General features: G+C 46.7%; 1 protein-coding gene across 1 annotated transcript in view; it reads right to left on the bottom strand.

Moving 5' to 3' along the window:
• Positions 1-2,837: 2,837 nt before the first annotated feature.
• The window catches only part of cdkal1 (CDK5 regulatory subunit associated protein 1-like 1), a 400,231-nt gene continuing 376,570 nt past the window's right edge, over positions 2,838-26,498 (bottom strand). Inside the window, exons 14-15 of the mRNA XM_013137938.4 lie at positions 23,737-23,901; positions 2,838-3,858 (exon numbers count right to left, since the gene is read on the bottom strand). Of these exons, the coding sequence (XP_012993392.1) occupies positions 3,706-3,858; positions 23,737-23,901 (318 nt within the window). The 3' untranslated portion in view covers positions 2,838-3,705. The remainder of the gene's footprint in view (positions 3,859-23,736; positions 23,902-26,498) is intronic.

Here is a 26,498-nt window from a genome sequence, read left to right as displayed (position 1 = left end):
AGACCAGATGACTGGGTGGGGCCAGTTCTCAGTCAGACCAGATGACTGGGTGGGGCCAGTTCTCAGTCAGACCAGAAGACTGTGTGGGGCCAGTTCTCAGTCAGACCAGATGACTGGGTGGGGCCAGTTCTCAGTCAGACCAGATGACTGGGTGGGGCCAGTTCTCAGTCAGACCAGAAGACTGTGTGGGTCATTTTCCAGAGGAAACACATTAACAAGTTTTCAGTTGTCCATACAGGCCCCATCTGGGTTGTGTGTGTGTGTGTTATGGTGTGGGTGTGTGTGAGGTGCCCCTGGCTGCTATTGTTTTTAGTGTAGTTGGGTTGGGTGGCTCTCGTGTTTGACTGACATAATGACTCTGCCAGTGTTATCTAACCCACACATGCACGCAAGTGAGCGAGCGAGCAAGCAGGCAAGCAAGCGCCTCCACTGTTGCAATGCACTCTGGGATTTCCCAACAACACATCGTGAGAAAGATTGCTTCTGTTGAGTGCGTTGGTCACTTGCCAGGCGAGCCTGTGTTTGGGCTTATGTCTTTGACTTTGACTAAATCAACTGAGGGTACTTGATTCACTGGGGGGGGCTGAAGCCAATACTTGTGCCAGTCAACAACATTACTCTTCAAAGTCCTTTAATATGCTTGTGGAGACACTTCAAGGCTGTTGGAAGAACAGACCACTTTACTAACCACTTGGTAATAAAGATGGGAAGAATTCTGGATGTGTATGTCGGTAGAATAATAGTTTTCAAGATGTTATTATGCTGGATTTCTGCACTTTACAATCAATGAACACATCAGTTACCTTCCTAAGTACTTTTACATGAGTACTTCTACATGAAAATGCTGGCTTGTTGATGTCCATTGTTAGGCTTTAAACAACCAACACTATCAATTTGTCATTAGGTTTTGTCCAGTTCATCAACATACAGCACATCTTCTTCATGTCCTCTACATCCAGAAGCTCTAGAGATAAGCTGCTCATCATCAATAGCTGACCACCAGAACGTTTCTCACGATGACAGAAATACTTTAAGATCTCCCCGTGAAAGACAGCAGGCGATGACCACAAATCTCGGGACTTGATTGTCTATTAAGCCCTCGCTGATATTGTGATGTGGTTTTGTCATGAAATCTTTATGTCGTCAGGTGCAATCAATGCTTTCACATGCTCAATGGGAGCACGCCAGTGAGGTCTCCATCAGCCCCAGTGTGCATGTTCAAGTTTATGTACGTACAGTGTGTGTGTATATTTGTGTGTGTGTATGTATGTATATTTGTGCGTGTGCGCTACAAAAAATACAGCGGTCTACATAGCGTGGGCGTCCTGGAAGATAAATTACACTATGATAATAAAAATCAATCAATCAACATAAAAAGTAGTACCTGTCCCATATCCTTCATCTCATTATTCACATCCTGGGGTCGGGGGTCACCCTTGTCTCCCCCACTTACAACACACAGGAGCGTAATGAACAGAGAAGAGGCATCAGCTACTAAGAGTCAAGGTTTGTCATCCCTCACCTTTCCCTGGGCAACAAAACACTGCCAGGAAATGTCAAGCATGAGGTTCATCAACGGGACACAGAACTGCCTCCAAACACCATGCCTCTCGTCAAAACTGGCCCAGCGTTTCCGCTAAATCAAGCATGTGGAAACCGCAACTGGTATGTATCATCTCTGACAGAGACACACGTGGCCGAGATGCAGGACACATACAGGTCTAGTTATTACAATTAACTTACCACAGGATTTGACATTGCACATACATATACACACGGAAAGAGTGAGAGACAGGAAGATGAGGGGCAGACAGGAAGAGAGACAGGAAGATGAGAGGCAGACAGGGAGAGAGAAAGAAAGATGAGGGGCAGACAGGGAGAGAGAAAGAAAGATGAGGGGCAGACAGGGAGAGAGAAAGAAAGATGAGGGGCAGACAGGGAGAGAGAAAGAAAGATGAGGGGCAGACAGGGAGAGAGAAAGAAAGATGAGGGGCAGACAGGGAGAGAGACAGAAAGATGAGGGGCAGACAGGGAGAGAGAAAGAAAGATGAGGGGCAGACAGGGAGAGAGAAAGAAAGATGAGGGGCAGACAGGGAGAGAGACAGGAAGATGAGGGGCAGACAGGGAGAGAGAAAGAATGATGAGGGGCAGACAGGGAGAGAGACAGGAAGATGAGGGGCAGACAGGGAGAGAGAAAGAATGATGAGGGGCAGACAGGGAGAGAGAAAGAAAGATGAGGGGCAGACAGGGAGAGAGAAAGAAAGATGAGGGGCAGACAGGGAGAGAGACAGAAAGATGAGGGGCAGACAGGGAGAGAGAAAGAAAGATGAGGGGCAGACAGGGAGAGAGAAAGAAAGATGAGGGGCAGACAGGGAGAGAGAAAGAAAGATGAGGGGCAGACAGGGAGATAGACAGAAAGATGAGGGGCAGACAGGGAGAGAGAAAGAAAGATGAGGGGCAGACAGGGAGAGAGACAGGAAGATGAGGGGCAGACAGGGAGAGAGACAGGAAGATGAGGGGCAGACAGGGAGAGAGAAAGAATGATGAGGGGCAGACAGGGAGAGAGACAGGAAGATGAGGGGCAGACAGGGAGAGAGAAAGAATGATGAGGGGCAGACAGGGAGAGAGAAAGAATGATGAGGGGCAAACAGGGAGAGAGAAAGAAAGATGAGGGGCAGACAGGGAGAGAGAAAGAATGATGAGGGGCAAACAGGGAGAGAAAGCGGGACAGAAAATAGGCGAAAGGGAGACTGAGCGAGTAGGAGGGTGAGACACATGGACACACCTATCACCACAACTGGCGACACAGCCGGAACATTCCTCAGACGTTACCCAGGAGACAGACAGGGAGATTGCATGTAGCTTTGGTTTATTAAAGGTTTATTTGCTTTATGCTGTGAACAAAGATGAGGAACAACACACAACTCGGTCTAAGCGCCCAAACGGAGTCCTCCACACAACACACTACCTGCCACCAGAAGCACCATGGGCCCTGGTCAAATGGAGTGCACTGAGCAGGGTATAATTGGGGACTCAGGCAGTGTTCTGGGCCAGACAGAGTCACCTGGTTGAATGAACCTCTGCTGGGATCTAAATGAATAGATCCAAACCCCAGGCCCGTTCCCAACCGGAACCCTATTCCCAATAGTACACTTATTTACACCGGGGCATTTAGGACTCTGGTCAGAAGTAGGTCGCCATGGAAGGGAACAGGGTGTGATTTGGGCCACAGAACACATGTACCGAAGTTCAAAATGAAAACAGAAAAGTAGGAACCCAAATAGAGAAACAGGAGCGAAAAACAGAATAATTAAAACAATCACGGAAAGGCTCGTCACAGAGAAACAGAGTCACTGTCATAAAAATACACTCTTCCTCATCTCGAGACTGTTGCACTGTGGTCAGAAATAAATACTTTGAATTGAAGGTACTTTCATATCCAACACCATGAATCAAAGTGGCCTGTCCTCCCCTGTTCATGTCTGATTCCTCCTCCCTCCCTCATCTCACAAGCGGTACTAGAACTCAGCAGAAGGAGCATGGGCCCAATCTAGACCAGGGTCCAAAATGTATATAAAAACACTCCAATCACTTTGTGCCCTGTATTAAATACATGTAAGCAGTTCGACATAGTTGTGTTCGATCCAAGTCCGATCCAAGTCCCACCGGTCACAAGAAGCGCACTACATAGGTGACACGCCGGCCTCAGTGCAGTTTCTCCCACGCAAACACCACGATCACAGCCACCACGGCCAGGCCAATTGACAGCAGCTTCAGCCCCTCTCGGTCCAGGCTCCAGAACCCGGTCAGCACCCCCTGGGAGAGGGCGGATCCATTCTGCAGGAGGACCTGCGGCTCCTGTGGAGAAAGAAGAGATGGAGATCACAGTGGTTAGATCACAGCCGTGAGTACACAGTGTTATTATCTGCGGGGTGTCCAGCTTTGTGTTAACCCTTTGTTATCGGAGAGGGGTTCGTGATCCCTGCATGGGAGTAAGGCAAAGAAAGGAAGAGCTTCCATACTGTCCTGTTCATTTCCAGTGAAGTGGATAGGAATTACAGTCACACGGCTTTGCGTATCTTTGGAAAACCTGTAAGCAATGCCAGCAAACAATGAATCCACTGATTCTGGCGTCACGGTTAAGGGGTGAATCCGCAGTAACAATAAAAACCATCAGCAAGCCAGCCTCTGTTTTGGTAAAAGCTGTGGGATGGAGAAATGTTACAATTCATAGAGCTGAGGAGGAAAATGACTGACCTTAAATGGTATAAATGTTTTACCCAATTTTGTGGGTATAGAGTGGTTGTCCAGAACAAGCTTGTGATTAGGGTTGTGATGGGAATACAAGTGGTCAACTAAGCTGATGGGACATTCATGAGTTATCTGTCAGATAACAGATTGCCACTTTAACTTGAGATGTCAAATCCTGTCCACCTATCTTGGCCTGGCTGAGTGGAACTGCTACTGAGCATCCATCTTATTCTCAGACAAGACTCCCAGAAAAGACAAGGACACACTAATCTCACTGTCCCTTCTGTTTTCAACCCGGGGAGCTGGGCATGATGGTGATGGGGAGCAGGGCATGATGGTGAGCAGGGCGTGATGGTGATGGGGAGCAGGGCGTGATGGTGATGGGGAGCAGGGCGTGATGGTGATGGGGAGCTGGGCGTGATGGTGATGGGGAGCTGGGCGTGATGGTGATGGGGAGCTGGGCATGATGGGGATGGGCAGCAGGGCGTGATGGTGATGGGCAGCAGGGCGTGATGGTGATGGGGAGCAGGGCGTGACGGTGATGGGGAGCAGGGCGTGATGGTGAAGGGGAGCAGGGCGTGATGGTGATGGGGAGCTGGGCGTGATGGTGATGGGGAGCTGGGCGTGATGGTGATGGGGAGCTGGGCGTGATGGGGACGGGCAGCAGGGCGTGATGGTGATGGGGAGCAGGGCGTGACGGTGATGGGGAGCAGGGCGTGACGGTGATGGGGAGCAGGGCATGACGGTGATGGGGAGCAGGGCATGACGGTGATGGGGAGCAGGGCGTGACGGTGATGGGGAGCAGGGCGTGACGGTGATGGGGAGCAGGGCGTGACGGTGATGGGGAGCAGGGCAGGACGGTGATTGGGAGCAGGGCAGGACGGTGATTGGGAGCAGGGCAGGATGGTGATGGGGAGCAGGGCAGGATGGTGATGGGGAGCAGGGCAGGATGGTGATGGGGAGCAGGGCAGGATGGTGATGGGGAGCAGGGCATGATGGTGATGGGGAGCAGGGCATGATGGTGATGGGGAGCAGGGCATGATGGTGATGGGGAGCAGGGCATGATGGTGATGGGGAGCAGGGCATGATGGTGATGGGGAGCAGGGCATGATGGTGATGGGGAGCAGGGCATGATGGTGATGGGGAGCAGGGCATGATGGTGATGGGGAGCAGGGCATGATGGTGATGGGGAGCAGGGCATGATGGTGATGGGGAGCAGGGCAGGACGGTGGGCCACATAGACAGGACCTCATGCATCACCCTCACTATTGTCCTGATGTAGAAAGGCAGCCTGGTTTATATTACTCTGAACACTGTATCCCCTGGTGCTCTCACAGCCTAGAAATCAACCCCTCACTCATTACAGTGAATGATATGGGCTGTAAAAAGTAGCATGTCTATGATGCGACACAGCCAAACATAACAGGTTATAACATAACCCAGTCCATATGAAGTGACACAGACATATATAACTGGTTAAAATACAAGCCAGTCTCTATCAGGTGACACAGACATATATAAAAGGTTATAATACAAGTCAATCTCTATTTGATTACACAGACATATATAATAGGTTATAATACAAACCAATCTCTATTAGATGACACAGACATATACAGGTGCTGGTCATAAAATTAGAATATCATAAAAAAGTTGATTTATTTCAGTAATTCCATTAAAAAAGTGAAACTTGCATAATGTATACACTCATTCCACACAAATTGATATTTTCCAGTGTTTTTTCTTTAAATTTTGATGATTATAACTGACAACTAATGAAAACCCCAAATTCAGTATCTCAGAAAATTTTAATATTGTGAAAAGGTTCAATATTGAAGACACCTGGTGCCACACTCTAATCAGCTAATTAACCCAAAACACCTGCAAAAGGCTTTAAATGGTCTCTCAGTCTAGTTCTGTAGGCAACACAATCATGGGGAAGACGACCACTGACACCTTGCACAAGGAGGGCAAGACACAAAAGGTCATTGTTAAAAAGGCTGGCTGTTCACAGTGCTCTGTGTCCAAGCACATTAATAGAGAGGCCAAGGGAAGGTAAAGATGTGGTAGAAAAAAGTGTACAAGCAATAGGGATAACCGCACCCTGGAGAAGATTGTGAAACAAAACCCATTCTAAAATGTGGGGGAGATTCACAAAGAGTGGACTGCAGCTGGAGTCAGTACTTCAAGAACCACCACGCACAGATATATGCAAGACATGGGTTTCAGCTGTCACATTCCTTGTGTCAAGTCACTCTTGAACAAGACAGCGTCAGAAGCGTCTCGCCAGGGCTAAAGACAAAAAGGACTGTACTGCTGCTGAGTGGTCCAAAGTTATGTTCACTGATGAAAGTAAATTTTGCATTTCCTTTGGAAATCAAGGTCCCAGAGTCTGGAGGAAGAGAGGAGAGGCACATAATCCACGTTGCTTGAAGTCCAGTGTAAAGTTTCCACAGTCAGTGATGGTTTGGGGTGCCATGTCATCTGCTGGTGTTGGTTCACTGTGTTTTCTGAGGTCCAAGGTCAACGCAGTCCTCTACCAGGAAGCACTTCATGCTTCCTGCTGCTGACCAACTTTATGGAGATGCAGATTTCATTTTCCAACAGGACTTGGCACCTGCACACAGTGCCAAAGCTACCAGTACCTGGTTTAAGGACCATGGTATCCCTGTTCTTAATTGGCCAGCAATCGCCTGACCTTAACCCTACAGAAAATCTATGGGATATTGTGAAGAGGAAGATGCGATACGCCAGACCCAACAATGCAGAAGAGCTGAAGGCCACTATCAGAGCAACCTGGGCTCTCATAACACCTGAGCAGTGCCACAGACTGATCAACTCCATGCCACACCGCATTGCTGCAGTAATTCAGGCAAAAAGAGCCCCAACTAAGTATTGAGTGCTGTACATGCTGATACTTTTCAGTTGGCCAACATTTCAAAAAAAATTTTTTTTGTATTGGTCTTAAGTAATATTCTAATTTTCGTAGATACTGAATTTGTGATTTTCATTAGTTGTCAGTTATAATCATCACAATTAAAAGAAATAAACATTTGAATACATCAGTCTGTGTGCAATGAATGAATATATTATACAAGTTTCACTTTTTGAGTGGAATTACTGAAATAAATCATCTTTTTGATGATATTCAAATTTTATGACCAGCACCTGTATAATAGGTTAAAATAAAAGCCAGTCTCTATTAGGTGATACAGACATATATAAAAGGTTATAATACAAGCCAGTCTTTATTAGGTGACACAGACATATATAATAGGTTATAATACAAGCCAGTCTCTATTAAGTGACAGAGACATATATAAAAGGTTATAATACAAGCCAGTCTTTATTAGGTGACACAGACATATATAATAGCTTATAATACAAGCCAGTCTCTAGTAAATGACACAGACATTTATAATAGGTTATTATAATGTACAAGCCAGGACAGCCATGTATATTAGCCAGAAAGTCCTGGCTTTTAACCAGGTTGTTCTGTGCACAATGGAGCTACTGTGGCCATTGACAAAACAACCGAAACGTCCAGGAACAAACAGCCACCAACGGTTATTTCACATGAATGGAAACGATCATATAACTGTTTTTAAGATGCCAGACTGTAGCTTATAGAGCAGATTATAAAACCATGCTGTGGTAAGAGATGGCCTCATAGACTGCCAGTCAAATGACTCGGTAGACAGTGCGGTTTAGTCTAATGGGTTGGGGTTTTAAAGCCTCATCTATAACGGAGCAGGTAATAGAGATGGGATGTCTCCAACCAGACCAGGGGAGAAGAAACGGCCAATCATATCATCATTTAGAGGAAGGAGCGATAGAGGGAAAGGGAACATCCATAAGAATGAACAAATGAGGGAGGGATGGAATGAGAGAGATTGGACAGCTAGGCAAATCATACAATCATTTACAGGGTGGATAGTGAGAGAAAGGAGACATTAAATATGGAAGATCAATCTAAATGACCATTTTATGAGTTTGATATTTCAATCCCTCCCAATGACGGTAATAGAAATTCAGACTCTGCTGCGGCAGATTAGAGTTGGACAGATCCACTCCTGAAAACGTGCATTGCACAAGATCGAGTTTTTGATATGATTGGTTTACCTATAGCATTACCAGCCCATTACCTGCTGCGCAAGCTTCTAAGAAGTGAGGTCCTCTGTAGAAACTATCACTTGCCTTCATTTGGTTCCTGGTACAGAATAAAGGAACAGCTTGATGTTATTTAAGATCATTAAAGATCGTTGTTTCTGGTTGAGAACTTCGTTCCTGTGCTTTCGGTGCCAAGACGGACCTTTCTTGAAGCCACATGAGCCTTTCCCGCGCGCTCGCTCGCGCACACACACACACACACACACCAGCCCATGCAGAGCATAGCGGGGAAGCTAGCCTGTCTACAGCAATCCAACCTCATTGCTGACGGATTTTTTGTGTTTGTTAGTCTTCCTCATCTTCGGTTCCCTCCTCCTCCTGCTCTCCCTGGCGTGTCTTCTCTTTCATGGCTAATGCTTTTCATCCTGCCATCTCTCCATCTCCCTCCCCTCTCCCTGAGGTGCAGACCCCTTACTGCAGCCAACTGCTGTCTGCAGCTGGAGACACTGTAATTGACAGAACTCGGAGGCTATTGGGCGTGTTCACTGTATGTATGTGTGGGTGTGTACTGTATGTATGTGTGTGTGTGTACTGTATGTATGTGTGTGTGTGTACTGTATGTATGTGTGGGTGTGTACTGTATGTATGTGTGTGTGTGTACTGTATGTATGTGTGTGTGTACTGTATGTATGTGTGTGTGTACTGTATGTCTGTGTGTGTGTGTACTGTATGTATGTGTGTGTGTACTGTATGTATGTGTGTGTGTGTACATTATGTATGTGTGTGTGTACTGTATGTATGTGTGTGTGTACTGTATGTATGTGTGGGTGCGTGTACTGTATGTATGTGTGTGTGTGTGTGTGTACTGTATGTATGTGTGTGTGTGTGTGTGTACTGTATGTATGTGTGTGTGTGTACTGTATGTATGTGTGTGTGTGTACTGTATGTATGTGTGTGTGTGTGTGTGTACTGTATGTATGTGTGTGTACTGTATGTATGTGTACTGTATGTATGTATACTGTAGGTATGTACAGTATATGTGTGTGTGTGTGTGTGTGTACGTGCGTGCAGTATGTATGTGTGTGTGTATGTATATGTGTGTGTGTATGTATATGTGTGTGTGTATGTATATGTGTGTGTGTATGTATATGTGTGTGTGTGTATGTATATGTGTGTGTGTATGTATATGTGTGTGTGTATGTATATGTGTGTGTGTGTATGTATATGTGTGTGTGTATGTATATGTGTGTGTGTGTGTGTGTGTACGTGCGTGCAGTATGTATGTGTGTGTGTATGTATATGTGTGTGTGTATGTATATGTGTGTGTGTGTGTATGTATATGTGTGTGTGTGTATGTATATGTGTGTGTGTATGTATATGTGTGTGTGTGTGTATGTATATGTGTGTGTGTGTATGTATATGTGTGTGTGTATGTATATGTGTGTGTGTATGTATATGTGTGTGTGTATGTATATGTGTGTGTGTGTATGTATATGTGTGTGTGTATGTATATGTGTGTGTGTATGTATATGTGTGTGTGTTTACTGTGTCTGCCACCCAGTCCTCACTACACAGGAGGAACCTGTCTAGAAAGGAACACTGATCGGCTGATCTGCCAAACCCGCCTCGCTGTGCCTCAACATGAGAGGACAGAAATGGAGATCTACTGCCAGACACCTCCTACACACCGAGGAGGAGAAGGAGCGGGGTGGAGGGGGCCTAGCTCAATATCGCTCCTCCATTCTAGGATGGGAGGACTGGGGAGGAGGAACACGTGAAGGGGGGAGGAGGGAGTGCCCAGTAGAATCAGGGATTAATTTAATTGGATCTCTATGAGATGCTCCTGCTCACGTGTGTCTGCAGTAAACAATACCACATCACCAGTAAATACTACTGTGACCAGACCACTGCCAAGTGTTGGTGACTTCACAATACAATACCACATCACCAGTAAATACTACAGTGACCAGACCACTGCCAAGTGTTGGTGACTTCACAATACAATACCACATCACCAGTAAATACTACTGTGACCAGACCACTGCCAAGTGTTGGTGACTTCACAATACAATACCACATCACCAGTAAATACTACTGTGACCAGACCACTGCCAAGTGTTGGTGACTTCACAATACAATACCACATCACCAGTAAATACTACTGTGACCAGACCACTGCCAAGTGTTGGTGACTTCACAATACAATACCACATCACCAGTAAATACTACTGTCACCAGACCACTGCCAAGTGTTGGTGACTTCACAATACAATACCACATCACCAGTAAATACTACTGTGACCAGACCACTGCCAAGTGTTGGTGACTTCACAATACAATACCACATCACCAGTAAATACTACTGTGACCAGACCACTGCCAAGTGTTGGTGACTTCACAATACAATACCACATCACCAGTAAATACTACTGTGACCAGACCACTGCCAAGTGTTGGTGACTTCACAACGCTCTCACTGTGACTGGTGTGTGTGGTTTTGAGTCAGCTGAAAACTGAGTCACCTGTGGAAGAAACTAACCATCTCTACAGATTCACTTAACCTGTTCTACCCCAGGGGAAAACAACCCTCCCACCTTGTCTTTCTCCTTCTTTCTCTTTTCGTGCATCTGTTATTGGCACTCTCTAAACATCCAGTTTCTCGCTGGGAACATGTTCTTTCACTAACTCCGTCCCCAACGGTGACTCAGCTCTGGTCTTGTGACAGGAGGTGAATGGTCTCTTGTTAGCCTTAACAATGTGATAGGAGATATGAGCTGCAGGGCTGTGCTCAACAATGTTGCCCATTTGAAAGACAGGCAGGACTGTGGTCCTGCTGGGCCATTGGAAGACCAGGAGGGACACAACAGGGCTTCTGGGAAGTCCGGCTGGGCCAGAGGAACACCAGCAGGGACTCAACAGGAACACTATACTTAGATCTGTGTCTTTGTTTTACTCTAGTCAGGTGAATTTCAACACAATCACAAGCCTGACAGGTTTCAGGTGGCCCGTGGAGGGGGCCATCCCGATACGACCGTGTGTGAACACAGGTGTTAAACCCATGTGGCACAACTTTTCACTGTTACAACTAAGCTGTGTGAATCTGCTGACGAGACGCTCCGGCTAGCGTCTGGCTGGGGCTTTCCTTGAACTCCTTTGCCCCCCGTCTCCTTCTTGTTAAATAATCTGCAGAGCTCAAAGAAAATAATTGGGAGATAATATTTAAGAATTCCATCCTAGCCACAGCCTCTGTAGAGCAAAGGCCTATGGGAAAGGAAAGCCCCCCCCCCCGCTGATGGCTTAGAGCAGCTCCGAGGGAAGGGGGGGGGGGCAGGGAGATGAGGTATTCCCCTCTGATGAAGCCAAAACTCTGAGGGCATGACCCATTTCTTTCCACCATGGCTGCAGGAGCAGGAAGGCAGAGGACTCTCCAAAATCCATCCTGGGATCTCTCGGCTTAGGCGAGCTCAAGGAAGACGGGCTGTCAGACTCTCTCATCACTCTGCAGTCTGTCGTATTCCACTCCGCAGTTCATGTGATATTCCTCTTAGCTCCTCAAAGCAGGACAGTGAATGTACAAATCAGTGCTCCCTTCCCAGGGATTTTCAAACACGTTGTTGTGATACGACGTAGGATTAAAACTGATTGAACTGTTTAAAAAAATATATATATACACTAATGGGAATAAACTAATGGGAATAATCCTAACATTTTAATATCAATGAAAAAGAGAAGACTTAAGTACCTTGATTAGATAAGTATTCCTCCCCATGAGGACAGATTTAGCCCTGTCACCAGCCATTACACTCTTTGGATAAGTCTATAAGAGATTTGCGCAGACGGATTTCGCAATATATTCCCTAAAATGATCTGCAGAGTTTATGAAGGTGTTGGCAAGTCAGCAGATTTCACGTCTTACCATAAATTCTCAAACAGATTTAGGTGAAAACTAACTTGGCCTCACAGTAACTTGGCCACTCAGGAACATTCACTGTCTTCCTGGTAACAAAAAATGGCCTTGGGTTGTTGGTTACTGTCCTACTAGGAGGTGAATTCCTCTCTGTGTCTGGTGCAAAACACACCTCGGATTTTCCTTGTTTTGCGACATCCTGTTATATAAAAAAGAATAATCTGAAATTATCTTTGCAGATGTGATTAATCCCCTAAACATGACACTGTTCACCATGAGGTAAATTGTAGTTCAACTTACAACATCCTCTGCCTATATCTTTCCACAATTTCTTTCTCCTTCTAACTTTTCTCTCTCAATCTGTCTCCCTCTTCACTTCTTTCTCTTCTGTGTTCTTTCTATCTCTCTCTCCATCTCCCTGGCCTTCTCTCCTCCTCTCTTCCTCAGTCTTCTCTCTCCCTCTCCCTGGCCTTCTCTCCCCCTCTCTTCCTCAGTCTTCTCTCTCTCCATCTCTTCCTCAGTCTTCTCTCTCTCCATCTCTTCCTCAGTCTTCTCTCTCGCCCTCTCACTGTGCCTTCTCTGTCCTTCTCAGCCTTTCTCTCTCCATCTCTTTTTAAATCTTCTCTCTCCCTCTCTCTGTCTCCCTCTTATGTCTCTCCATCTCTTCCCTCTCTTTTACATTCTTCTCTCTGTCTCCATGTCCTTTGGGGAATGCACTTGCTCTGTGTCACATGGTATCTTTGGTCTGGGCAGCTCAAAGCAAGACGCCTCATTGATCCCTGACTTGTCATCACTCTCTCAAACACACAGGCTAAACCCAGAGCCCCGCACACACACACACACACACACACACACAAGATGCAGTCAGACAACTACCAGAGGGCTTGCTGATTGCCAGGCATGTCAAGCCCTGTCCAGACCGCCAGAGTGGAGCAACAGCCGGCCAGGGGTCATGAGTTCAAGGACCCTGGATGGATTCTCTATGCTCTGCTGACATGTGCTGTCGAGTGCTGTCGGTTTGGCTTTGCCTGTTAATCCACAAACATGTCTGGGCTTCGTTATGACCCTGTCTGGCATCTTGCTATGGCATCAACACCAGATCAGTGGGAGAACAAACGGGAACCTTCTCAAGGTGTGACAGAAGGTCAGCTATTTCGGACAGGGAGTTAGACCACTATGGTTTGCCAGCGCTGTGATATGATAGTGTAAAACAAAGAATTAGAGAAGGTATCTGAACTAACTGTCTAGAACCTTTTACAATTAACGGACAATATTAAAACAGTCAGTCCATAGCAATACACTGGTTGAAACCAGTCAATGATAATACGTGTAAATGTAACAATTACTGACAACGCATCATGAAACAGCGCTCACAGCTTTGAAAGGAAATATTTGAGGTTACCTAAACATAATTGTTGAGGTGATCTAAACATAATTTCACTTTGATAAGTTGATTATAATTTCTGACGTCACATGCTTTGCTTAATTGTCCTACTAAGAGACACTGGTACATGAGTAACTACTATGACTGGTGAGTATGTCCACCTGACTGGAACGGCTGCTACTTCATTCTATTCTGAAACACTGAGGGATTAGGACCTAGCTCCTCCAGTTCTTTAATTGGCTCAACAAAAGGGCAAACACATGGAGATAAACATATTGATTTCAGGGAGAGCAGGCACACTCCATTTATCTATTCAATTCTACTCCTGGCTAGTGGGTTTACTCCATTTGGAATACAGTGGAAACACATTTAGTGAAACAGCTCCAATCTTATTCATGTTTATAGAGTATCTCCAACGGTCAAGGTTGAATTATGTCCTATTTGGGACCCAGCCCTCTGTCTGAATCAACACAATCCATCCTGTTTAAGAAAAAAAAATAATGCATTACTGAAATGGCCAAAGTTAATATCAGACTTGTTTTTGAATGTGAAGCAATAAGTGCATAACCCTGTTGCTGCTTGGCAACTTCTTCACTGCAGTGTCTCTCTGGTAACACAATTCCATGCAGCATTGGGGCTCACTGCAAAACCTCTCCTCATTAAGTATCCGTTCACAGAACAGCCGTCTACTAGGTCACTGGAAATGCCTTGCTAGAGAACCGCAGAATCACCTTTCACCCCTGATCTTTTCCTCTTTCTGTCGCCCGCGGTCACCAATCAAAAGGCTCCATTCACTTCTTGTCACTGTGAGTGGGCAGCACATTAACCAACCATTTGGCCTCATTCCCTCCACCAAGTAATTCCCTCCCCCAGTCATTCCCTCCCCCAGTCATTCCCTTCCCCAGTCATTCCCTTCCCCAGTCAATCCCTTCCCCAGTCAATCCCTTCCCCAGTCAATCCCTTTCCCAGTCATTCCCTTTCCCAGTCATTCCCTCCCCCAGTCATTCCCTTCCCCAGTCATTCCCTTCCCCAGTCATTCCCTTCCCCAGTCATTCCCTTCCCCAGTCATTCCCTCCCCCAGTCATTCCCTTCCCCAGTCATTCCCTCCCCCAGTCATTCCCTTCCCCAGTCATTCCCTTCCCCAGTCATTCCCTCCCCCAGTCATTCCCTTCCCCAGTCATTCCCTTCCCCAGTCATTCCCTCCCCCAGTCATTCCCTTCCCCAGTCATTCCCTTCCCCAGTCATTCCCTTCCCCAGTCATTCCCTTCCCCAGTCATTCCCTTCCCCAGTCATTCCCTTCCCCAGTCAATCCCTTTCCCAGTCATTCCCTCCCCCAGTCATTCCCTCCCCCAGTCATTCCCTTCCCCAGTCATTCCCTTCCCCAGTCATTCCCTTCCCCAGTCATTCCCTCCCCCAGTCATTCCCTTCCCCAGTCATCCCCTCCCCCAGTCATTCCCTTCCCCAGTCATTCCCTTCCCCAGTCATTCCCTCCCCCAGTCATTCCCTTCCCCAGTCATTCCCTTCCCCAGTCAATCCCTTCCCCAGTCATTCCCTTCCCCAGTCAATCCCTCCCCCAGTCATTCCCTTCCCCAGTCATTCCCTTCCCCAGTCATTCCCTTCCCCAGTCAATCCCTTCCCCAGTCATTCCCTTCCCCAGTCAATCCCTTTCCCAGTCAATCCCTTTCCCAGTCATTCCCTCCCCCAGTCATTCCCTTCCCCAGTCATTCCCTCCCCCAGTCATTCCCTTCCCCAGTCATTCCCTTCCCCAGTCATTCCCTTCCCCAGTCATTCCCTTCCCCAGTCATTCCCTTCCCCAGTCATTCCCTTCCCCAGTCAATCCCTTTCCCAGTCATTCCCTCCCCCAGTCATTCCCTTCCCCAGTCATTCCCTTCCCCAGTCATTCCCTTCCCCAGTCATTCCCTCCCCCAGTCATTCCCTTCCCCAGTCATTCCCTCCCCCAGTCATTCCCTTCCCCAGTCATTCCCTTCCCCAGTCATTCCCTCCCCCAGTCATTCCCTTCCCCAGTCATTCCCTTCCCCAGTCAATCCCTTCCCCAGTCATTCCCTTCCCCAGTCAATCCCTCCCCCAGTCATTCCCTTCCCCAGTCATTCCCTTCCCCAGTCATTCCCTTCCCCAGTCAATCCCTTCCCCAGTCATTCCCTTCCCCAGTCAATCCCTTTCCCAGTCAATCCCTTTCCCAGTCATTCCCTCCCCCAGTCATTCCCTTCCCCAGTCATTCCCTTCCCCAGTCATTCCCTTCCCCAGTCATTCCCTTCCCCAGTCAATCCCTTTCCCAGTCATTCCCTCCCCCAGTCATTCCCTTCCCCAGTCATTCCCTTCCCCAGTCATTCCCTTCCCCAGTCATTCCCTTCCCCAGTCAATCCCTTCCCCAGTCATTCCCTCCCCCAGTCATTCCCTTCCCCAGTCATTCCCTTCCCCAGTCATTCCCTTCCCCAGTCATTCCCTTCCCCAGTCATTCCCTTCCCCAGTCATTCCCTTCCCCAGTCGTCACCACAGACATGGAAAGAGTCTCTGTGTGTCCGTGTCTTGACCGCCTACAGATTGTCTATCACCCACAATCTCACCAAAAGCCCCAAAAAGCTCCCTCATCCTGCAAACATGCAGGGATTGACTTTAGAGGATGTATCCTATCCACGAGATTAGGGGTGGAGCAACTCTCCCTCTCCTCTGGCTCTCATCTCTGGGGTTTCACAGCTCTAAAGACACGACAAGGAGACCGTAGCCTCGCATGACCTCATGGCCAATGACCTCCCGAGGAGCTCCCAGACGGCCTAGGGGAGCGGTCAGGACAGCTGAGTCGGTCAGTCACTGATGACCCTGGCTCTCTCCGACGCAGTGCCTGATGGGTGCCTGAAGACGGCACGGCTGAGAGGAGGAACAACCCGGGGTGACGTGTTCCCGACCAAGGCTTGAGTAGATGCATGAAAAACCCACCCTAACTTGCCTTCTGCAATATCACCGCTTCCACTCACTATGGTTAACCGCCACGTGTCGAGGTTTGGACGGGACAACAAAGCCAAGCGTGGGTCTTTGAGTAGTTTCTCTCTCCTGGAACTACATGGATAACGCAACGTCAACAAGGCCCTCTGTAAGTATTGCATCTGAACAGTCAACCTGATACGTTGTTCTGTCATGAAAGATGGGGGACGACGTCAGATCACAGACAGACAAGTGTGTACACACAACAGCCACCTGAACTGCCAGAGACGGGCGGGGGGGGGTTCCCATTACCGAACGGCGAGGTTGTGGAGTACGCTTACACTTTTATACGTGCTGGTTCCTCCTACACGTGGTAAGAACCTGTCCGTCAGTCTGTCTGTCTACGTGTGTCTGTCCCCAAGGGGGTCGTAGATCTCCGTGTGAGGCATGATGATGCAAAAGGCCGGCAATCCTAATGTAGTGTGAAGACCGTGTGTGTCCGTCTCTGTGGAGTGTGTGTGTATAGTGTGTGTGTGCGCGTACGATTCACACGGAGAGTGTGCACGGTTGGCAATTAGTCGCTTCAACGTCTTAATCCCCAGTAGATCCAGGTGTTAGGGGACTCTCTCTGCCCCCCGCCACATACACACACAAACACACACAAACACACACACACACACATACACACACATACACACACACACACACACACACACACACACACCCCCTTCTGCCTGGCTGCCTGTGAATTATTAAAGCATCACCAGTATGAATAAATCGACAACGGTGGTGGTGAGGAAGGGAGGAAGGAGGTGAGGAAGGAGGGAGGAGGGGCGGAAGGAGGAGGGGAGGAGGTGAGGGAGGAGGAGCGGCGGAAGGAGGGAGGAGGTGAGGAAGGAGGGAGGAGGGGTGGAAGGAGGAGGGGCGGAAGGAGGGAGGGAGGAGGTGAGGAAGGAGGGAGGAGGAGGGGCGGAAGGAGGGAGGAGGTGAGGAAGGAGGGAGGAGGGGCGGAAGGAGGAGGGGCGGAAGGAGGGAGGAGGTGAGGAAGGAGGGGCGGAAGGAGGAGGGGCGGAAGGAGGGAGGAGAGGCAGAAGGAGGGAGGGAGCAAGGGAGGAGGGAAGGAGGCAGGAAGGGAGGGGGAAGGTGGAGTGTTGAAGGGAGGGAGGGTAAGGAGGTAGAGGGAGGAAGGTAGGAGGGAGGGGAGGAAGTAGGGAGGGGAGTGAGGAGGGAAGGAGGCAGGGAGGTGGGGGGGAGAGGGAAAGGAGGTGGAGGGAGAGAGGTTGAGGGAGGGAGGGAAAGGAGGTGGAGGGAGGGAGGGAAAGGAGGTGGAGGGAGGGAGGGAAAGGAGGTGGAGGGAGGGAGGGAAAGGAGGTGGAGGGAGGGAGGGAAAGGAGGTGGAGGGAGGGAGGGAAAGGAGGGAGGAGCGAGGGAGGGAGGGAAAGGAGGTGGAGGGAGGGAGGGAGGGAGGAGGGGCACGGCGAGACGCTTTTTAATGGCAGTTGGATTCTTTACAGTGCTGACATATATAACATGCTGACATATATAACGTATACAATAACACTACTACAAAAACCACGTGCCGCGTGGACAGGGAGGAGCCTCGTGGCGAGAGGATGAGGGACAAGGCTTTACAGGGAGACAGAAAAGCATGAAGTAAAGGAGTGTGAGTGAGGAGGAGAAAGTGGTGGAAGAGGAGGTAAAGATGAGAGGAGAATGAGAGAGGGGAGGAGGACAGGGGAGGACAGGCGAGGAGAAAGTTAAAAGAGATGTGGGGGAGGCAGACAGAAAGCAGGGGAGGAGAGGTGTTAGGAGAGGCAGACAGAAAGGAGGGGTGAGTTTGCCAATTTTGCCAATTTGATGCGACAGGAAGCATTCAGGGCTCAGAGGTCTTTTCATTTGTCATCCCTGGATGGATGAAGTAGCTTCTTATCCCCCCCTCCCTCCCTCCCTCATTTCCTCCCTCCCTCTTTCTCCTTCTGCAAATCCTTCCTTTCTGAATGTTTTGTTTGAATAGAGCTGATTATTTGAACGCGCACTTGCTGTGGCGAAGAGCAGGCGCTCCCATTTGTAAGTGTGCTCACAACAGCCTTTCTGTCCTTTCACAGAGGCCCTGCTAGGGAGCCCACACTGTAATGAGTCCTTTGGCTGGGCACAATGGGAGAAGCACTTTCTATCAAGGTGAATGCGCGTAGAGGCCAGGAGTGGAGCAGGAAGAGGAGACAGAGGAGAAACAGAGAGATGTATATTCCTCTCTTAAGGACAGAGACTAAGCGCAAACGTCCTTTAGAATCTCCTGTTCTTTTCATCAAGTAAATTATTTTAAAAAGATCCTGGCACCGTCTTAATAAAATAATTGACAATAACCGAGAGCACATTGAAATAAACAAACCTCGAAATGGGTGAAAACATCTCGTCAATTAGTACAGAGACCTTTCTGTCCAATGACAACAAAGACTTCCTTGGATAGAATGTTGAAGTCTCTTTTAAATCATTCTTTTTTTTATATATATATATTTTTTAGCGACAGCCCGGTGCATTTTGGAAAAAACCTTGAAATCTAAATGGCACAAAGAACATGTGTGTGCATTTGTGTGTGTCTGTGTACACAGCCTTGAGACAGGGGAATGAAGAGAAGTCAACCACCATTGGCTAGCCACCGAACAAACCAAACAACCAGCAAATACCAACAACCCTGCTGACTGTATAGGATGTCTGAGGTTACGCCCCTTTCTGCTTCTCCAGCCTGATTGGCTGATGAGCGTCTGTTTTCCAGTAAGACTGGCTGATGAGATTCTTTCCTGCAGAATGATTGGCTCCCCATGTTCTCTTCTCCAGCCTGATTTGTCATTCCACCAGTACTGACCACTAAGAAGTAGACCATTCCACAGTTTCGCCTCAGGCCTTGTGCAGCTTCTCTGTGGACACCTAAAGAGATGTGACGCTGGTACATCGCCCCAGGACATTTGGATCTTACTGTAAACACGTACCTGGAACACATGGGTTTGTTTACACAGACAGCAATGGTATATTTAGACTTCCACAAACTTGTGGTTCTGATATTTAGAGGTCTACAGACTTGTAGTTTAGATATTAGAGGTCTACAGACTTGTAGTTTAGATATTTTGAGGTCTACAGACTTGTAGTTTAGATATTTTGAGGTCTACAGACTTGTAGTTTAGATCATTCAGATAGGAGGCCAGGCTAAAACCACAGGTATCTAGATTAAACTACATTTATTCAAAACGTTTTGAAACGTTTGTGTGCATAAGTTTGTGTGTGTATTGTTGTGGAAATTTCTCTAACCAATATATTCTCAATAATTAAAGGACTGTCGATCGATAGAATTACCATCACAGTATGCACCAACTTTGTCTACTTGACTAAGGACACAATGTTATTGTGGGTGTTTATTGGAAAGAATAAAAACCCACAATAGGCCTGGGGCCTGACGGTTACTTAAATGGGAGAGAATACTGCCCATTCTATTGTCCATTCTATTGACCATTCTATTGTCCATTCTACTAACCATTCTATTGTCCATTCTACTGACCATTCTATTGTCCAATCTACTGACCATTCTACTGACCATTTTCCTTACAGCGCACAGAGATAAGTGTTTTCAACAGCACAGGCAATAAAAAAGGAAGGAGGAATGCTGAGGAGATTCTGACTATACAAATGGCCGATCTGTAAAAAACCTCTATGGTCGTATGCAAGAGGAAATTAACCTCCAAATGTGCATTATCACTTCTCTCATTCAACAAACAAGGGCCCCATCCAGTCACAACAAAGGGGCCCTCCGTCCTTTCATCCGCAGGGCCCCATAACCAGCAACATCATAACACTTCAGACGTCCCACATCCCAAATCTAACTGATCCATTCAACAGCACCACCATACCATGACAACCATGTAGCTGCCCCTCCGTATGGGCCGAAATGACACGTACAGAAAGGGTGCAGAGTGATCATTCAACCCCCCCCAGTCACACTTCACGGATCTGAAAGACTGGACAGGAGAGAACATGAATTTGGGTCCAACTGAAGCCCTCCACCGTGTCTCTTCCCACATGAGAGGACGGTTAGACAACAGGTGTTCCAACAGGGCAGACACAACCTGGGCACAGGTATACAAAACCACTCATTTCCTCATTCACTTGGGTATGTGTATGTACAATGATATTGGATATTGGGTCACCAGTGTTTTGTGAAACAAAAGGTGTGTGTGTGTGTGTGTGTGAGTGCGCGTCTTGCGGCGCTCTGAAAGTCACAGTTAAGTCACAGTCCAGTCTCCCGTCTGAGCCTGGGTCCTCACTTGGTTTCTTCTTTCTTCTTTCGGCCTTCTTAGGGAGTTTTTCCTAGCCACTGAAATTCTCCTCGGGGTTTGCTCCTTGGGGTTTAAGACTGGGTGTTTTTGTAAAAGCACTTTGTGACAACTGCTGTTGTAAAAAGGGCTTTACAAATACATTTGATTGATTGATAAACAGCTGTGGCTTTGCCCAGAGTAGACAGAAAGTCAGCAAAAGTTTTGCTTAAGAAGAGGCAGTCACATGCACTGGCATAGATGGAAAAGTGCTAGTATTTTAACAAGTACAAAGAATTGCATCTATTTGATAGCGTTTTAACTAGTATAGGGTGACCACATTTTCAAACCCCCGCAAGTTAATGCACGCGCACATGTATGCGATTTTGCTTTGAGCTTTGATGAGAACTGTTGCTTTGCTACGCAGTTCAACGCAGTGGTTTGTTTGGCTCCGACTCGTGTGTGGAAACATTACAGGATCATTATTATTATTATTTTAATTGTGGTGAAACCCGGGACAATTTGGTGGTGAATGTCGGAAACCATGACAATGTTTTACAGATATTTGTCGGGACCTGGGACATCCAGCTTGAAACCGTGAGATCTGGTCACCTTAAACTAGTAGGAAAAGTTGTAGCTAATGTCTAGTGTAACTAGTAGCATCTGTTTGAGCTAACTCCCAATGACTTCACTACTGGGATTGATTGTAGCTATCAGCCAGTGTTTTATCAAGTAGTATCAAATGCAGCTAAGTGCTAGTGGTTTAATTAATAGGAATGGTGGCAGCTAACTGCTTTAATAGTAACTAACCATTAGCTAGCCAAAAACATATCTATTAATTAAAGAAATAGCAGTGAGCTATAATCTTTTTCTATTAGTTTGGCATATTAAGTTAACTACTACAGTTCTCTCTCTTCCCTCAAAGTGGAAGGGTTTAAGCTGTCAAAATAAACCCTCAATCAACTCGACTACCTCAGCCAACACCTTTATTGTCCCCTTCAGAAATTAAACAGAAATTGCAGAAATATTGTTAAGAGCCTGTAAAAAAAACATATTTTCGAGCAGAGAGAGAAAAGATCTGAGCGTAAGAACAAAAAAACAGTTTGCATGTTAGCGTGTGTGAAGAGTGACATCGTGGAGACAGACGGACTGGAGTGCAAGTATGAGTGAGTGAAGGTTCTCGATGAGCAATTTGGAAATTATATGGCTGGCTAAACTGTCACTATTTTTCTTGCGTATGTTAATGTGGGTCTCAGTGTTATTTTTCAGGGGAGCAGCCCCTGAACAGTTGTACTGCAGGAAAAGACATGAAATGATGCTCAGAAATGTGATGCACATTTTAATTTCACACTCCATCAGGTTTCAGAGCCACTCGGGCTCGGCCATCAGCTGCGCTGTCGCAAGAAGAACCGAACATGAAGAGGTACAGCCGGCGGCCCAAGCTGCACCCTAATTCCTATGCCCCCCCCCAATGTAGTGCACTACACAGGGAATGGGGTGCCATTTGGGACGAGTGCAGGGGGCACGGCTGTCAGCCATGATTGCCACACTCCCCAACCTACAAACTACAAAACAGTCAGGCTCTACCCACCCCCCCTCCAGTCCCCCCCCCGCCCCTCTCTCTCCCCCCCCCCTCTCGGGTTGCGACATCTTTTAAAAAATATATATTTTCTCGCCGTACGAATGTCTGAACGGCTACCTATTCTACGGAACCATCCATTTCCTGTGCTCTGCCTAGCCAGGGAGGTCGCAGCTGAGAGGCAGCGGAACCTTGAAAGGGACAAACTTTAGGGGTGAACCGTTGAACTTTGACCCAGAGTCACACGACCGGGGACAGGTTTTAAGCATGCAGACACACACACACACACACGGCTCATGTATTGTATGACCATTTTGTGTGTACATGTGTTCGATGTAATGTCTGAGAGAGTGTGTGTGCGTGTGTGTGTGTGTGTGTGTATTACATGGATTCGTTGTGTGGTTCAACAACTTCTTCAAGAGCTGAAATAGCCCTTCAAGTTGCTCATTTCACACCATTTCCATTAAATGATATCTGAAATAATGAACCTTAAAGAGTAGATTTTTTTTTGTGCCGCATAGATTAATGGTGGATAGGGGCTTTAAGTGGTTAGCTAGTGAACCCGGGCCGCGTCATCTAGTGCTGGGTCTCAGTCAGTCAGCCAGATAGATAGTCCTTAAAGCTCCATCTACACCCCATTAAACCATTCCACCATAAAACCACACACCAACACTAAAGGTCCATCCCATGAAACCCAACACGACCACGCCATCGCTCCCTTTCATTTGCCCTCTCCCTCCATCTGTCGGCTGAGGAATCTTCATGATTGGAGGAACAGTAGAGGTCAAACTATGACTGGACTTTTACATGTTTTGTTGAACTGAAGAGTGATAGTCCCTTTGTAGGAAAGAGAAAGATAATCCTTACTCCTGTCTGTGTCCTTACTCCTGTCTGTACCTTACTCCTGTCTGTGTCATTACTCCTGTCTGTGTCCTTACTCCTGTCTGTGTCCTTATTCCTGTCTGTACCCTTATTCCTGTCTGTACCCTTATTCCTGTCTGTACCCTTATTCCTGTCTGTGTCCTTATACCTGTCTGTACCCTTATTCCTGTCTGTACCCTTATTCCTGTCTGTACCCTTATTCCTGTCTGTACCCTTATTCCTGTCTGTACCTTACTCCTGTCTGTTTGCCCTGCTGCCTGTCTGTCTTCTGCTGCCTGTCTGTCCCAACTCCTACCTCCTGCCTGTCTGTCCTACTCCCTGAGGAAAGACAGACAGGCATTAGCGCAGAGCTGATACACCGTGAGGATTCCTGTAATGTTACCTGAGTGAGCCCTGACACCTCTCCCTTCAGCAGGGGCTTCGAGAGGGAGGGACTGAACACTTGGGAGTCCTTCAGTGGTCTACCCTTCAGGAAATGCTTCCCAGCCTCGTAGATCTCCACCTCAACCATCTTCCCCTTGAACTCCGACCTCTTGGGCACCAGTACCTGACACAGGAAATGGGAAAATAGGGGGTTAGAGGCAACCGGTTAATATATTGATTGAACGTGTCAAACAGTGCTCAATCTTAATCATACTGAACTAGGCAACAGGTTGTCAAGGAGACATGTCCAGGCCGGAATGCCCAGGTAAATTCCCAAATTCCTGTTTGGAGCGCCATGGCATTCCTGATATTCAGGACAGATACACATTGCTTCCCACCCTGAACAAAATGGCACCCAATTCCTCTTTTAAAGTGCAGTACTTTGACCAGGGCCCATAAGTGTCTTGTTAAAAACTAGTGTTGTATAGGGGAACAGGGTCCCTTTGAAAGTTTTGCCCAGCTGCTCTGGGGGATTATACAGTTCTAACGGCATGACTGTAGTTATTAGAGAAGATGGACAGTTGGATCGGATCTCCAGTACAGGGGAGTCCAGGGGCCCCAGATGCACAATGGGATTAAATAAGTGTGTTGAACCACTTCATTAAATGGCCTATTTCCAAGTGTGCACAGGTGAGTCCCAAAGTCTTCATTCATAACCGCTTGTAAACCAGGTGGTGTGAATCTGTAATGCTGATTGGCTTATAACTGTGGAACAGCTCTTAGCCGTGTTATATTGGCCATATACAGTAAGAGGCCGCTGTATACCACAACCCCTAATGCCTTATTGTTACTTAGTCCATGGTAAGGTGGCAGGGGTGAAGGATTAAAATATCAGCAATGCCTTAACACTGAGTCAGATTTAAATATCCTTAAGTAATTTGCTAAATTACTGTAAATTCTAATATTGGTTGGTAAATTTAAAAGAGGCCTTCAGGTCTCAAGTCGATAACAGGGACATTTCTGATTATATTTCCAAGCGCTTAGACAACAATGTATTTAAGTGTGTTCTGAAATGTACTTAAAATATATATTTTTTAATCTAAACCATTCAAATGAAATGTTTACAAAGATAATTAATTATTTTGGTGTTAAACATTTGTACATCATAAATTGTGAGCTGAGGAGCTGTCTGAAAGAATCTATTATGAGCCATCAACTCAATAAACTATCTTCGCATCTGTCAATTAATTTTTCAATTAACTTCAAAATAAATGCATGTTTTCCCTTAGCGCTAAGTCTCTTTTTTCTTCTTCCATTCTTTGCCAATAGATTAAAATTCCTGAGTGTGACAATAGTTTTTTTCATTTAATTATGTAAAACGCTCAAGGTCAAGCATTAGCATGTTCTGGAGACAGTACTGTGGTACTTTACATTTCAACTGAAAGAAAGTTAAGTTCATGGTGCTTGACACTAGGTATAATTTGGCTTTGGAAAAACTTGAATAGCATCCATATTCTACTGAAAAAGCTCATACATTTACATTAATATAATTACTGGGCATAAGTTTGTACTATACCAGTAAATACACAGTCACTTTGGCTTAAGAACAATATGGGGATTGCAATAGTCAGCATAAAGGCTTGAAAATATTCAAATCCATTATCCTTTTGTATTTATTTTTAGACATTTAAGAGTGTGTTCTGTTGCGTGTTTTGGTGAATTAATGATGAAAGAACTTGTCGAGGCCTGACACAAACATTAGCTTTATTCTCACAAACACACACACACACAGACACAAACTACAGAGCATGCGCACGCACGCACGCACACACACACACACACACGTACATGAAGTGAATACATACTGTTTTACATTCACAGAAACCCGTGCGCGCGTGCTAGCTTAATGGGAACTGTTTCTGTTCAACCTGCAATGGCCTTCATGTAGACACCTGAGGTATGAAAGCATCAAAACATCATTGCAGACTAGCTCTGTCTAAAACCACAACAGGGTGGGTGTCTATCAAAGGCGTTTCATAAAGGCAAACAACCCTTTGAAAACTGGTTATCGTTATGTAGATGGGAGTGCACTGAGGGATTAAAACAGTGTTGTTCAGCTACTGTGTCTGAAAGCAGCTTTATCAGACTATGATTCAGGTCTGACTCTGCTTTAGAAGAGACAGGGTTGTTTGAATGAGGTACAAATACAGAGACAGGGATTATATTTGGGATTACATTATTCCAGTTGTCCAACTGAAATTTGAGCATAGCTTCTATCTCAACCCCAGTTTTAACTGCCTGGCCCAGACACAGGACAAAAACTCTCACATCGTCAGCTCTTGGATCCTATCAAGCAACCTTTCGTGAGAGAGACATACAGAGAGACATACAGAGAGACATTCTGAAACGTGGAATATCCTTCACAAACTTGCAGAACAGAACAAACCTGTATGTGAGCACTCTTTCTCCCTGTCTCTCACTCCCTGTCTCTCACTCCCTGTCTCTCACTCCCTGTCTCTCACTCCCTGTCTCTCACTCTCCTACTCTCGCTCTCTTATTGTAAGTGCACCTCACACTGCAGTACATCTCTTTGTTCACAATTATCTTTCTCATCTTTCCCTCTTTCATCCCTTCTTCCATTTTCTGTTCCTCCCTCCCTCCCTGCCTCTTCTCCTCCCATGTGTGGCTGAATAGTCTGGGAGCAGTGAGAGAGAGGATTCTTTCATCCCATTGCCCGGAGACAGCCTCTCTACACAGAGATGTAATGAGAATATTCCGGAG

This window comes from Esox lucius, chromosome 16 (genome assembly GCF_011004845.1).
Source record: "Esox lucius isolate fEsoLuc1 chromosome 16, fEsoLuc1.pri, whole genome shotgun sequence".
Taxonomy (NCBI): domain Eukaryota; kingdom Metazoa; phylum Chordata; class Actinopteri; order Esociformes; family Esocidae; genus Esox; species Esox lucius.
This window is presented reverse-complemented; position numbering and strand designations above follow the sequence as displayed.